Raw genomic sequence first — 13,005 nt, 5'->3', positions numbered from 1 at the left:
CTACGTTTGCACAATGGGGAGCTCGAGAACACTACCGTTACAACCAAGCCTAATGCTTTAGCATCTTTCAGACAAACCAAACCAAACTTGCACTATTTAACATAATTCTTAATCCAACAGTTGAAACAAGTTGTCTAGGATTCCATGGTGTGCAAAATAAGTCTGATGCAATCAACATCAGGAGCTCAGGAGGATTCTTCCACCTTGTGGGGGAAATAGATGTGAATTTGCTATATAAAGGTTCACAGGGTACAATCTTGGCTTCTACCAGTGATACACCCGTGTCCCTATACCCTTTTTGCAAGTCACGTTTAATATTACAACCACAACATGCTCGATCTTACAATAAAATCTGCAACAGAAATCACATTTCTGTACAAGTTGCTCCAATTTTTGAAAGACACTATTGTAATAAAAAATACTAGTTATACATTCAAACAGGCTAGGAGTACAGTGGATCATACAGCACTGGAAAAGACAAGCTGGAAACAACTTGATGTGCTACTCTTGAACCAATCCACTCATTCCCATTACAACCTTTACATTCCCATATGTTCCATTATTTTCTGTTTAATTTAAAACCAATTATTCTCAAGTCAACTTTGGTTAATTTCACAGCCTTGAAGCCTTCAAATTTCCCAGATGCTTGTCCCCAAATTGGCCTGGGTTTTTAAGCCTGTTTTTTTACCTCTCCCAGTTGATGGTTTTTGGGTGGGGTGGGAAGTGTATATATTGTGATGCACAATTGTGCGGGACAAGCTGGATGGACCAGAGGGTCTTTTCCTATCAGTCATTGTTCCTGCGTGCGTAAATCTCGAATGCAGGTTTGTACCGAGGCAAGTTTACAGGTGGAAGCACAGTGGCTGGTCCTTTACCTTAAGAAGCTGATCTCCTTCCTCAAGCCCTTCATTCTCAGCGGGACTTCCATCTTGAACTCCCGCCACGAAGATCCCTACATCATTACCACCAGCTAGCCGGAGGCCAACACTCTCGCCTTTCTTGAACTGCACCATTTTTGTATCAGGGCTGCAGAAAACAGAACACGCTAGTCATAAAAATACCAGAGAACTAGAGTTTAGCTATCCAAAACAAGGTCAAAAAATGCATTTTCAACACTAGTATATTGAATTTTAATGCACGTCATGGCACCAAACACTGCATATGTAAGTGAGGAAGTTTTTAAGATGATTAAAAGGAGTTAATAGGAGTAGATAGAGAGAAACTATTTCCTCTGGGTTTGGGGGGGGGGGGGGGGGGGGGCGGAGTCCAGAACAAGGGAGGCAGAACCTTAATATGTTAGAGCTAGGCCGTTCAGGGGTGATATCAGGAAGCACTTCTTCACACAAAGGGTAGTGGAAATTTGGAACTCTCGCCCCCAAATAGCTGTGTAAGCTGGATGTCAATTGAAAATTTCAAGATTGAGAATGATAGATTTCGTTAGGCAAGGGATATAGAGATATGGAACCAAGGTGGGTAGATAGAGTTAAGATACAGATCAGCCATTATCCAACTGAATGGCGGAACAGGCTCGAGGGGTTGAATAGCCTCCCCCTGTTCCTATGTAAATGTCGGAGTGAAATACTTTGTTAGGCCTATGTTACACTATTGCTGTTATAGAAATAAAAATGCTGGAAATGCACAGCAGGAATGCTTGTATCTGAAAGAGAGAAGTTGGGTTAACATTCCCAGTTCTAACAAAGGGTCTCCCACCTCAAGTTAAACCCTGGAGGATTAACATTTGGGGCAAGCTAAAGCTCTCCTAAAGCTTTTTGATGAACAAAACACCAGCCTTTCCAGTGGCACTCAATTTTTGAGTTATTCAATTCAATGTGGCCAAACATGGGAGCAAATATATACCAACTGCAAGTTTGTAGGCATGTTGGATGAAGAATAGTCTGGATATAGCCTAGGGGACTCTTCCTGTATATGCACAGGTAATGCTGCAGCAAATTAGGTCTTACAAAACACATGTCATTTGTCCTTCCTCCATGCTGATGGAAAGACCAAAAGAAGTGGTGGGAAGGCAGGGTGGACATGTCAGGCAACCAATGGTAGGGGGAACGACCATTGGTCATGAAATAAAACCTCCAAAGAATATGTCCAACCAGAGTTGGCAACCTTAGCCCTTCAAAAAAAAACACAATGGACTAGCTACAATTGAAGTGCCCAAGATATAAAGTGACATGGCAGTACATTTCAGCTGCCAAATATATATCTTCCAAAGCCATGTTGTTGCAGCCAGACTCAAAACAGGAAACACCCCACATCACAACGCTATGCAGCTTGCGGAAAATACATGAAAGCATTTTCAACAAAAAACAAACATTAAATGGCGCACAGAATTAGCTTCAAGGCTATTACGCATTCCGCAACACTTGCACACCAAACTCAAAAAACTTTGTACATAGTATTCAGTTATACTGTCCGCCTTCATTCCCCTGCACCTGTTAGTGCCCAAAACGCAAAATCAGACTCATTTCCGTGCCAACGTGTGTCGCTGAAATAGAACGATCGAGAACTGCCCATGATGGTCAATCAAGACTGGAAAATGCTTGGGACCCATCAGACAATATCCCTTGTGTTGCTGAAATAAACAGATAGTTTGTTGTCGGAAGCAGAGGCCAGATGTCCATTTAGCAATGATTAGAGATGTCAGAGGCAAAACCGATCGGAAATAGGCAGAACTAACCGATACTAATCAGGCAACAATATGCTGCATTGTATCTTCTAACTCATAAGATTTAGCAGAGTTTGTTTTTGGAAGGGTGGGTGGAGGAGGAAGCAAGAGGCAGTCTCCAGGAGTTATGCAATTCACTAAAACAAAAGTGGTCAGATGACATTTTTAATTCAGCTACTTTATCCAGCTTCATCCTTCAAAAGCAATAGGATCAGGGCAAATAAACATTGTAAACTGCGATGAACTCCATTTACACACAGTTAAATAACAGACGCATGCAAGGTCTGTTCATCAGTTGTAGATGTTACGGAATTTAAATGAGCTTTGAAAGAGATTACATAGAATGTACAGCACAAACAGGCCATTCAGCCTGACTGGCCCATGCTCCACACAAGCCTCCTCCCACCTGACTTCATCTAACTATCAGCATATCCTCTCTTCCTTTCTCCCTCATGTGTTTATCTAGCTTCCCCTGAAGTGCATCTATGCTATTCGCCTCAACCACTCCGTGGTAGTGAGTTCCACATTCTAACTACTCTCTGGTTAAAGAAGTTTCTCCTGAATTCCCAATTGGATCTATTGGCCCCTAGTTTTGGTCTCGCCCACAAGTAGAAACAAGTGATATTCAATTAGCTCAACCAACTCCATCACCTTGGATCCAGATGATCATAACCTAGGAGGTATTTATCTTAAGCTTCTTAAACCTTTCCATACAACAACCAACTAATTGCATTTACACCTTTAATGCAGTAAAACATCCCAAGGCACTTCACATGAGCATTAAGCAGCAAAATTTGACACCGAGCCACGTAAGATATTAGTGACTAAAAGCTTGGTCCAAGAGCTAGGCTTTTAAGGTGCAGCTTAAAAAGGGGGAGAGAGACGCGGAGTGGTTTAGGGAGGAAACTCCAGAGCTTGGGGCCTAGGCAGCTGCCAATGGTAGAGCAATGAAAATTGGGATGCGCAAGAGGTCAGAATTGGAGTAGCTCAGAGATCTCAAAAGGTTGTAGGGCTGGAGTTGTTAAGAACTGGAATGCACCACCTGAAAGGGTGGTGGAATCAGATTCCATAGAAACTTTCAAAAGGCAATTGGACATGTAGTTGAAGAGGACTAATTTGCGGGGTTATGGGGAAAGAACTAGGGTGTGGGACTAAATTGAACAGCTCTTTCAAAGAGCCGGCACAGGCACAACGGGCCAAATGGCTGTCTCTGTGCTGTGAGATTCTATGATTCTATAACACTTGGTTACTATCCAGACACCCTGTTTTCCCCCCATTGGTTGAAGTGGTTAAGTGAACTAATAAACTCCCATTGTACATGGTGACTTGTGAAATCGCTTGAGATTTAGTGATTTGTCATTATAAGCAATGCTCATCTTAACGGCATCATTCAGCAACAAAAAAAACATTCGATTTTCAAATGCTCCAAGTTTTACATTACCCTCCCCCGGCCCTACAGCCCTCCGAGCTCCTGCAATTCTGGCATCTTGAGCATCCCCGATTTTCATCACTCCACCATTGGCGGCCGTGCCTTCAGCTGCCTGGGCCCCAAGCTCTGGAATTCCCTCCCTAAACCTCTCCCTCCTCCTTTAAGATGCTCCTTAAAACCTACCCTCTTTGACCAAGCTTTTGGTCACCTGTCCTAATATCTCCTAATGTGGCTCGGTGCCAAATTTTGTTTGATAAATCACTCCTGTGAAGCGCTTTGGGACATTTTACTATGTTAAAGGAGCTAGAGTTGTTACCTTGAAGAAATAACCAACAATACAGTAAGTAACCATGAATATGGAATGTGTTTTATAACCCTATTTAAACTCCTATGTTTCTATTCAGTGATATCCTAAATCACAGCTCACCCCACAGTCTCTATTAAGATAAAAAGGAAATTATTGCTGTTTTCTTTGCAACACTTGGGAACATAGGAACATGGCAGGCCATTTAGCCCCCTGTTCTGCCATTCAATGAGATCATGGCTGATCTGTGATTTAACTCCATATACCCGCCTTTGCTCCTTTTCCCTTAATACCTTTAGTTAATTTTAAATCCGAGACTCAGATTTCTGTTAACAACTGACCCAGCATCAATTGCCATTTGCGGAAAAAAGAGTTCCAAACTTCTACCACCCTGTGTGTGTAGAAGTGTTTCCTAACTTCACTCCTGAAAAGCCTGGCTCTAACTTTTAGACTATGTTCCCTAGCTCTAGACTCCCCAACCATCAGAAATAGTTTCTCTCTAGCTACCATATCAGTTCCCCATAATATCTCGACTTACCCAAAGATTTCTTCATCTTCTGGACTAGGCCGTAGAAATTTCTTTGGAGCCCTCACCACTGGTTCTTCTACTTTGGAGACTGTTGAAGAAAAGATTGAGAAAGGCAGGCACATTACATACAAAAAATATAAAAGCATTTGTTCAAATGCTTAAAAACAAGTACCACGGTCCAGATTTTCAAAACTTGTTTTAGAGGTGGAGACAGAAGTAGAAAGATAGAGGAGATTAGGAGACGATGGAAGAGTGGGTGGGAAGGATGTACAGGAAACGCAGCAGCCAATTGGCACACAGCGAGATCCCACAAATAGCAATTGAGATTAACAACCAGATATTTTAAGCCATGTAGATCCGAGAGATAAATGTTGACCCAGGACACCAGGGAGAGCTCCCTTGCTCCTCTTCAAATAGTGGCCTTGTGATCTTTTACATCCACTTGAGAGGGCAGACAGGGCCTGGGTTTAACATCTCATCTGAAAGATGACACCTCCGACAGTGCGGCACTCCTCAGTACTGCACTGGGACTGTCCGCCTAGATTTAGCGCTCAGGTCTCGAGTGGGATTTAAACCCTTCTCATAGGCAAGAGTGCTGCCCACTGAGCCACTGCGGACAGCCAATAAGGAAGCTGCCACAAATGTTTGGGCTAGCAAGTGAACTGGTTTCTCTAGTCAAAGCGTTAACTTATGCAAAACATATATAGCAAGCATTTAAGCGCATGCTTTAATATCACAAGTGAACTTGACTACGTAATTAATTGGCACAATAGCCAGAAGCTTGTTACAATAGTAATGTCCAAGAGCAGCCTTTTTATTTTTTGTGGGTTATGATTTTGATATTGTTTCACAGACCAAGCCATGGTAGAAACCCACAGGAACATTATCAGAGTTCTCAGCAAACAGAAATACAACAGTACTAAAAAAACTGAACGACTTAAAAGCACTGAGCCAGTCTGTCAAAGAAGGTGCTAGCAATGTGAACAGCTGACCAACCGAGCAGTTAAAAACCATACGGCATAGAAGGAGGCCACTCAGCTCACTGTGCCGGCTCTTTGAAAGAACTATCCAATTAGTCCCACTCCCCTGCTCTTTCCTCACAGCCCTGCAATATTTTCCCCCCTTCAAGTATTTATCCAATTCCCTTTAGAAAGTTACTATTGAATCTGCTTCCACCGCCCTTTCAGGCAGCGTATTCCAGATCACAACAACTCGCTGCGTAAAATAAATTCACCTCATATCACTTTTTTTTTGCCAATTACCTTAAATCTGTGTCCTCTGGTAACTGCCGCTCTTCCACTGGAAACAGTTTCTCCTTATTTACTCGATATCAAAACCCCTCCCAATTTTTAACACCTCTTAAATCTCCCCTTAAGCTTCTCTGCTCCAAGGAGAACAATCCCAGCTTCTCTAGTCTCTCCACTGAAGCTGAAAATGATTTTATATGCATGCAAATTTGAAAAAGGTAACACTGATATAGCTTACTCCAGAAATATTACTGAAACCAGATATTCTTGGGCCCTCTTGGCTTTGTAGTGGCAAGCTCATTTAAACAATACAGACCCACAGCTCTCTCCAACTAGCTTCAAAAGAAGGGCAATTCTCTTACCTCTGTAATCATCCTCATCCAGCTCTTCCTTCTCATGGTCAACAGCAGCGGGTAGGTCTGTCCGCGCTGCGAAGGGAGTGGGCATGGCTCCTATTCTCGCCAGTCTATGGGTGGGCTCCTCTTTAGAACTGAGCAGAAACAGAACAATCTAAAATGACCAATTACAAATGGGAGTTTTGGTATTGTGATGCGAGGAAGGAAGAACTGAATTTACGTAGCACCTTTCACATCCCGAGGGCCTTCCATATTGCTTCACAACCAATTACTTTTTTTTTTTAAAAAGGAAGTGCAGTCGCTGTCGTTATGTTGGCGAGTACAGCAGCCAATTTGCATGTTGCAATGTCTCAAACAGTAAAAGAGATCATAAAATCCTAGAATGGTGGCAGCACAGGAGGCCACTTGAGCCCGGGCTGGCTCTCTGCAAGAGCACTTCAGCTAGTCCCACTCCCCCGCCCTTTCCCCGCAGCCCTGCAATTTTTTTCCTTCAGGTACTTACCCAATTCCCTTTTGAAAGCCCAGATTGAATCAGCCTCCGCCACCCTTTCAGGCAGTGCATCCCAGATCATAACTTGTACACCAAAGTCCAAGACATTAATATAGATCAAGAAAAACAGTGGTCCTAGTACCGACCCCTGGGGAACACCAGACCAAAACACAACCGTTCACCACTACTCTCTGTTTCCTGTCACTTAGTCAATTTCCTATTGGTGCTGCCACTGTCCCTTTTATTCCATGGGCTTCAACTTTGCCAGCAAGCCTATCATGTGGCACTTTGTCAATCACCTTTTGGAAGTCCATGTACACCACATCAACCGCATTGCCCTCATCAACCCTCCGTTACCTCATCAAAAAACTCGATCAAGTTAGTTAAACACGATTTGCCTTTAACAAATCCGTACTGGCTTTCCTTAATTAATCCACACTTGTCCAAGTGACTGTTAATTTTGTCCCAGATTATCATTTCTAAAAGCTTCCCCGCTACCGAGATTAAGCTGACTGGCCTGTAGTTGCTGGGTTTATCCTTGCACCCTTTTTTTGAACAAGGGTGTAAACATTTGCAATTCTCCAGTCCTCTGGCACCACCCCTGTATTGATGGAGGATTGGAAGATTATGGCCAAAACCTCAGCAATTTCCTCCTTTACTTCCCTCAGCATCCTAGGATGCATCCCATCCAGTCCTAATGATTTATCTACTTAAAGTATAGCCAGTCTTTCTAGTACCTCCTCTATCAACTTGGGTGTATATGACACAATTTCAAAATTTGCAGATGACACAAAACTTGGAAGTACAGTGAATAATGAGGAGGATAGTGATAGACTTCAAGAGGACAGACAGGCTGGTGGAATGGGTGGTCACGTGGCGGATGAAATTTAACGTAGAAAAGTGCGAAGGGATACATTTTGGTAGGAAGAACGAGGAGAGGCAATATAAACTAAAGGGTACAATCCTAAAGAGGGTGCAGGAACAGAGAGACCTGAAGGTACATGCGCACAACTCGTTGAAGGTTGCAGGGCAGGTTGAGAAAGCGGTTAAAAAAGCATACGGGGATCCTGGACTTCATAAATAGAGGTATAGAGTACAAAATCAAGTAAGTTATAATGAACCTTTATAAACCACTGGTTTGGCCTCAACTGGAGTATTGTATCCAATTCTGGGCACCGCACTTTAGGAAGGATGTGAAGGCCTTGAAGAAGGTGCGGAAAAGATTTACAAGAATGGTTCCAGGGATGAGGGACTTCAATTACATGGATAGACTGGAGAAGCTGCGGTTGTTCGCCTTAGAGCAGAGAAGGTTGAGAGAAGATTTGATAGTGGTGTTCAAAGTCATGAAGGGTCTAGACAGAGTAGATAGAGAGAAACTGTTCCCGTTGGCGGAAGGGTCGAGAACCAGAGGACACAGATTTAAGGTGATTGGCAGAAGAACCAAAGGCGTCATGAGGAACAACTTTACGCAGCGAGTAATTAGGATCTGGAATGAACTGCCTGAAAGGGCGATGGAGGCAGATTCAATCGTGGCTTTCAAAAGGGAATTGGACAAGTACCTGCAGGAAAAAAATTTGCAGGGTTACAGGGAAAGGGCGGGGGAGTGGGACTAGTTGAAGTGCTCTTGCAGAGCCAGCACAGGCTCAACGGGCCAAATGGCCTACTTCTGCGCTGTAGCCATTCTATAATTCTGTGAGTGGATTGGGGGGAAAAATAAAGTACCTTTTCTTGTTTGCAATTCTTTCGGAAGAATGTGAAGAAGCATCGGAATGTGGCGATCTCCTATCTTCCGGAGGAGGCGAATAAGAGGGGTTTGAATCAATTTCAGAAATATCTAAACCAAACAGATACAAAAATTTTCAAATATACACACACATTGCTTTAAAATTTCAAGGCAACACAAGCACACACAGTCAATGATAACAATCTCAAACAGAAGGTGGTTGGAAAGTGATTGCCTGCCTATGCTCTTGTACAACATTTATTTATACAGCGCAGTCACCAGAGGCAGCACTAGGGTCGCTGGTAGCATCAAGACCATAATTCGGCCTGTGCTGCTATAGGTGCTGGCTAATTTATTCTGCCACTTGTTCTGGCCATGGGCAGGCCAAAGAGTTTTAACGCTGCTAGGGTCTACTAAACTTTCCTCTGACATAGTAGTGGCTCTGGATACAGAAACTTAATCTGCTTCTCTACAAACCAGGTTAATCTAAAGTACCAGCAAATTCAACATTAACCACTTGAGGGCACAGTTCCAAAATATAAAAACCCAGCAACGGTCCTACGTAGTGGCATTGTTACATAGAGATGTTTCCACTTGTGGGGTGGGGGGGGGGTGGAGTCCAAAAAGAGGGGTCATCAATATAAGATAGTCACCAATAAATCCAATAAGGAATTTAAGAGAAACTTCTTTCCCCAGTGTGCAACTCGCTATCACATGGAGTAGTTGAGGTAAATAGTATAGATTCATTTAAGGGGAAGCTAGATAAGTACACAAGGGAGAAGAGAAGGTTATGCTGACCGGGTGAGATGAAGAGGGGTGGGAGGAGGCTTATGTGGAGCATAAACACCGGCATACACCAGTTGGGCCGAATGGCCTGTTTGTGGTGTAAAGTCTATGTAATTCAAGTGTATAAAATGTTACAATAAATGATGACTAATTGGGGTCATAAATGTCGGGTACTGTTTTTAAGATTTCATCGTCTCAGGAACAGGCTCCCCCAAGACTTAAACCTGTGCTTTGAGCTTGGCCCAGTGGTTTGGGGCAGTGGGGGGGGGGAAGGTGGTGAGGAGGAGGGGAAAGAGAGATGAGAAAGAGATGATGATCTAAAATAATTGGCCGTTTTACTTTCTACTTGGACGTCCTGATTAAACAGATGCTGAAAAGTCTACACAACAAAACTCAAATGACATTACAGTTGGAGTTGATGCAACAACAGAACCCACGGAAACACGTTTAACTTGGAAAACACTCCATTTTCCAATGAATCAATGTAGAAAGGAGCCTCTTCAAATAGCAGCATGATAATTGGTGCAATTCCATCTCCAGTGCTTGTGTTTGGCGGAGGAAGCAGAGAACGTGAAACAAAGACAGGGGAGGGGAAAAATAAACCTAAACAGCACTTAGACTCTGCACATCCTAACCCTTTGAAGATTGAAGTGCCATTTTTCAGTTTGAAACTCTCCCATTACTGTCAATTAGGGAAATGTAGAAAGACTGAACAGGCTGGGGCTCTTTTCTCTGGAAAAGAGAAGGCTGACGGGCGACCTAACAGAGGTCTTTAAAATTATGAAGGGGTTCGATAGGGTAGATATAGAGAAGATGTTTCCACTTGTGGGGGAGACCGAAACTAGGGGCCGTAAATATAAGATAGTCAATAATAAATCCAATAGAGAATTCAGGAGAAACTTCTTTACCCAGAGTGGCGACAATATGGAACTCACTACCATAAGGAGTGGTTGAGGCGAATAGCACAGATGCATTTAAGGGGAAGTTAGATAAGTACATGAGGAGAAAGGAATAGAAGGCTATGTTGATAGGGTGAGATGAAGAGGGGTGGGAGGAGGCTCATGTAGAGCATAAACACTGGCATGGACCAGTGGGGCTGAACGGCCTGTTTCTATGCTGTACATTCTATGTAATTGTGTACTTCATACAATATGCCAATAGAAATTTCCTGACAATTTCATAACTTTTTGGAAAGAAAAGAATTTCTCTCAAAGTCATTTCAACAGCTAGATTTTATTGTACCATACCAGTTGTAAAGGTCAAGTGAATCAAAAACAATATATTAGTTTTGGACATGGTATGCAATTGAACTGGCTATTTTACAAAGATTTATTGCAGACACCTACAATTTAACAAGCACTGCTGTAAGCTACTTCAAGCAAATCTTTCTTTCCTGGATTAACGGCTACAGCGTTTCTATAGAAACGCGACACTTACGAGAATGCATTACATCCACAATGCTGCACTAAAAATGAGGAAATTATATTTCCACGTCCACAAACTAGCACCCATATCATATTTCACTTAGAAAAAAATAATGTACAGGAACTATAAATGCATTATGCTGACTGGACAAACAGAAGTTTAAAAAAAGTTAATGTTTTGGAATATTAACTCTCCCACCCCACAGAAAAAAAAATCAGTTGTTCAGCTCATCACTGAAGGGAATCTTGGCTATTAGTTTGAAAAGAATTTAAAAAGTATTTTCTGTACAATACTTCTGAGGGTTACGTCCCAATGATCACAAAGCATGACTTCTAGAGCCATAATAGGTGACTTTCAATAACCATCAATAGATTGGGTAAAGGTAATTACATGGTAAAGAAGGGGGAAAAGAAATACCTAAAATATCTTCAGGATGGCGTTCTAGATCTATATTTTTAGTTCAAAGAAAGCTGCCGAGCTGAATCATGTTCTAAGAAATGAAGTAGGGAAGTAGTAATGCAAGAGTAGGAAACAGTGACCATAACAATCCAAGGAACTAATTAAAAAAATTGAAAGGCAGGAGAACAATCGAAGACAAAGACAAACAGGTACACAAAGAGCCAAAAAAATACAAAGAGGTAACGGTGACAAGTTTCAGGTGCCTAACTTTAGGAAGCATGCCAAGGAGATGGTACAAATTTTGAACATAACATACAAGAAATAGGAGCAGGAGTAGGCCATTCAGCAAGATCATGGCTGATCTGTGACCTAACTCCATGTACCTGCCTTTGCCTCATATCCCTCAGAGAGCTGGCACAGGTATGATTGCCTCCTGAGGGGGTGGAGTATTCGCAACCGGTTACTTAAAATAATGTTCTTTCAACAACAACTTGCATTGATATAGCACCGTTAACGTAGTAAAGCATTTCCAAGGCACTTCATAGGGGCATTATCAAACAAAATTCTGACATCTGCTACATGAGGAGATAGTGGGACAGATGACCAAAAGCTTGGTCAAAGAAGTAGACTTTAAGGAGCGCCTTAAGAGGAGGGGAGAGGCAGAGGGGTTTAGGGATTTCCAGAGCTTCAGCAGCTGAAGGCACGGCTGCCAATGGTGGAGCGATTAAAATCGGGGGATGCGCAAGAGGCCAGAATTGGAGGAATGTAGAGATCTCGGAGGGTTGTAGGGCTGAAGGAGGTTACAGAGATAGGGAGAGGCGAGGCCACGGAGGGATTTAAATACAAGAACATTTTTTAATCGTGGTTTTGCCGGACTGGGAGCCAATGTAGGTCCGCGAGCACCGGGGTGATGGGGAGGCAACGGGACTTGGTGTCACGCCTACAGATATTTTTGCCTCACCTTCAGGATCAGAGTCGCTATCATCCATGGGCGGGATGCTGATCAATGTTTGCTTAGCATCTCTTTGGACAACCAGCTGAAGCTTCCCTCGTGATCTTTCAATCAATTTTCGGGCATCCGCCAGAGACATGTTTTCAGTTACCGTTCCATTGATCTACTCGGGTAGAAGCAACAAGAAAGTGCATGTGACCACCGTAACATTTTTTGATGAATTAGATAGACGTAGAGGGCCAAATCTTGCTGGAACAATAACTGTGTTAATGACACGCTGTAGGAATTAACGAATTCCAACGAATAACGGAGATCGACACCAGAGAACAATTAAACAGGTCTTTACTCAATGGAGATGCCACGAGGACTGCCTGGGCAGCCCCGTGGTTTGCGACGTGACGTCATCACGTCTGCCCGCGTTCTTAAAGGGGCCACGCCCCGTACATGCAAACTCTATATACAAAACACAGTAATGCCTAACACAATGGTACAGGTTTAGGCTGGTGTTAGAACATCGTTAGAGAATTATATACAGTTAGCCAGAGTCATTCAGTGGTTCTGCCACATGCGCCCCCCCAGAATTCGCTTTAACGGACAGTCAAACAGTGAGGGGGTCTGACGAGCCTGTCAGAACGACTCCTGTACTCTCGAGGCAGAGGCTGCTGGGCGGCTGGTGGTCGGTCGCACT

The 13,005-nt window shown here is 43.1% G+C and overlaps 1 protein-coding gene across 5 annotated transcripts in view; it reads right to left on the bottom strand.

Moving 5' to 3' along the window:
- The window catches only part of tjp2a (tight junction protein 2a (zona occludens 2)), a 155,719-nt gene that overhangs the window by 35,453 nt on the left and 107,261 nt on the right, over positions 1-13,005 (bottom strand). For all 5 annotated transcript variants that reach the window (XM_085992208.1, XM_085992224.1, XM_085992200.1 and 2 more), the window contains exons 7-11: positions 12,327-12,480; positions 8,755-8,866; positions 6,549-6,676; positions 4,949-5,027; positions 876-1,026 (exon numbers count right to left, since the gene is read on the bottom strand). In XM_085992208.1, coding sequence (XP_085848334.1) covers positions 876-1,026; positions 4,949-5,027; positions 6,549-6,676; positions 8,755-8,866; positions 12,327-12,480 — 624 coding nt within the window. The remainder of the gene's footprint in view (positions 1-875; positions 1,027-4,948; positions 5,028-6,548; positions 6,677-8,754; positions 8,867-12,326; positions 12,481-13,005) is intronic.

The sequence above is a fragment of the Somniosus microcephalus genome, chromosome 1, assembly GCF_052327205.1.
Source record: "Somniosus microcephalus isolate GS21.2 chromosome 1, FLI_Smic_1.0, whole genome shotgun sequence".
NCBI lineage: Eukaryota > Metazoa > Chordata > Chondrichthyes > Squaliformes > Somniosidae > Somniosus > Somniosus microcephalus.
Note: the sequence above shows the minus strand (reverse complement) of the source record. Positions and strands in the feature narration are given on the sequence as shown.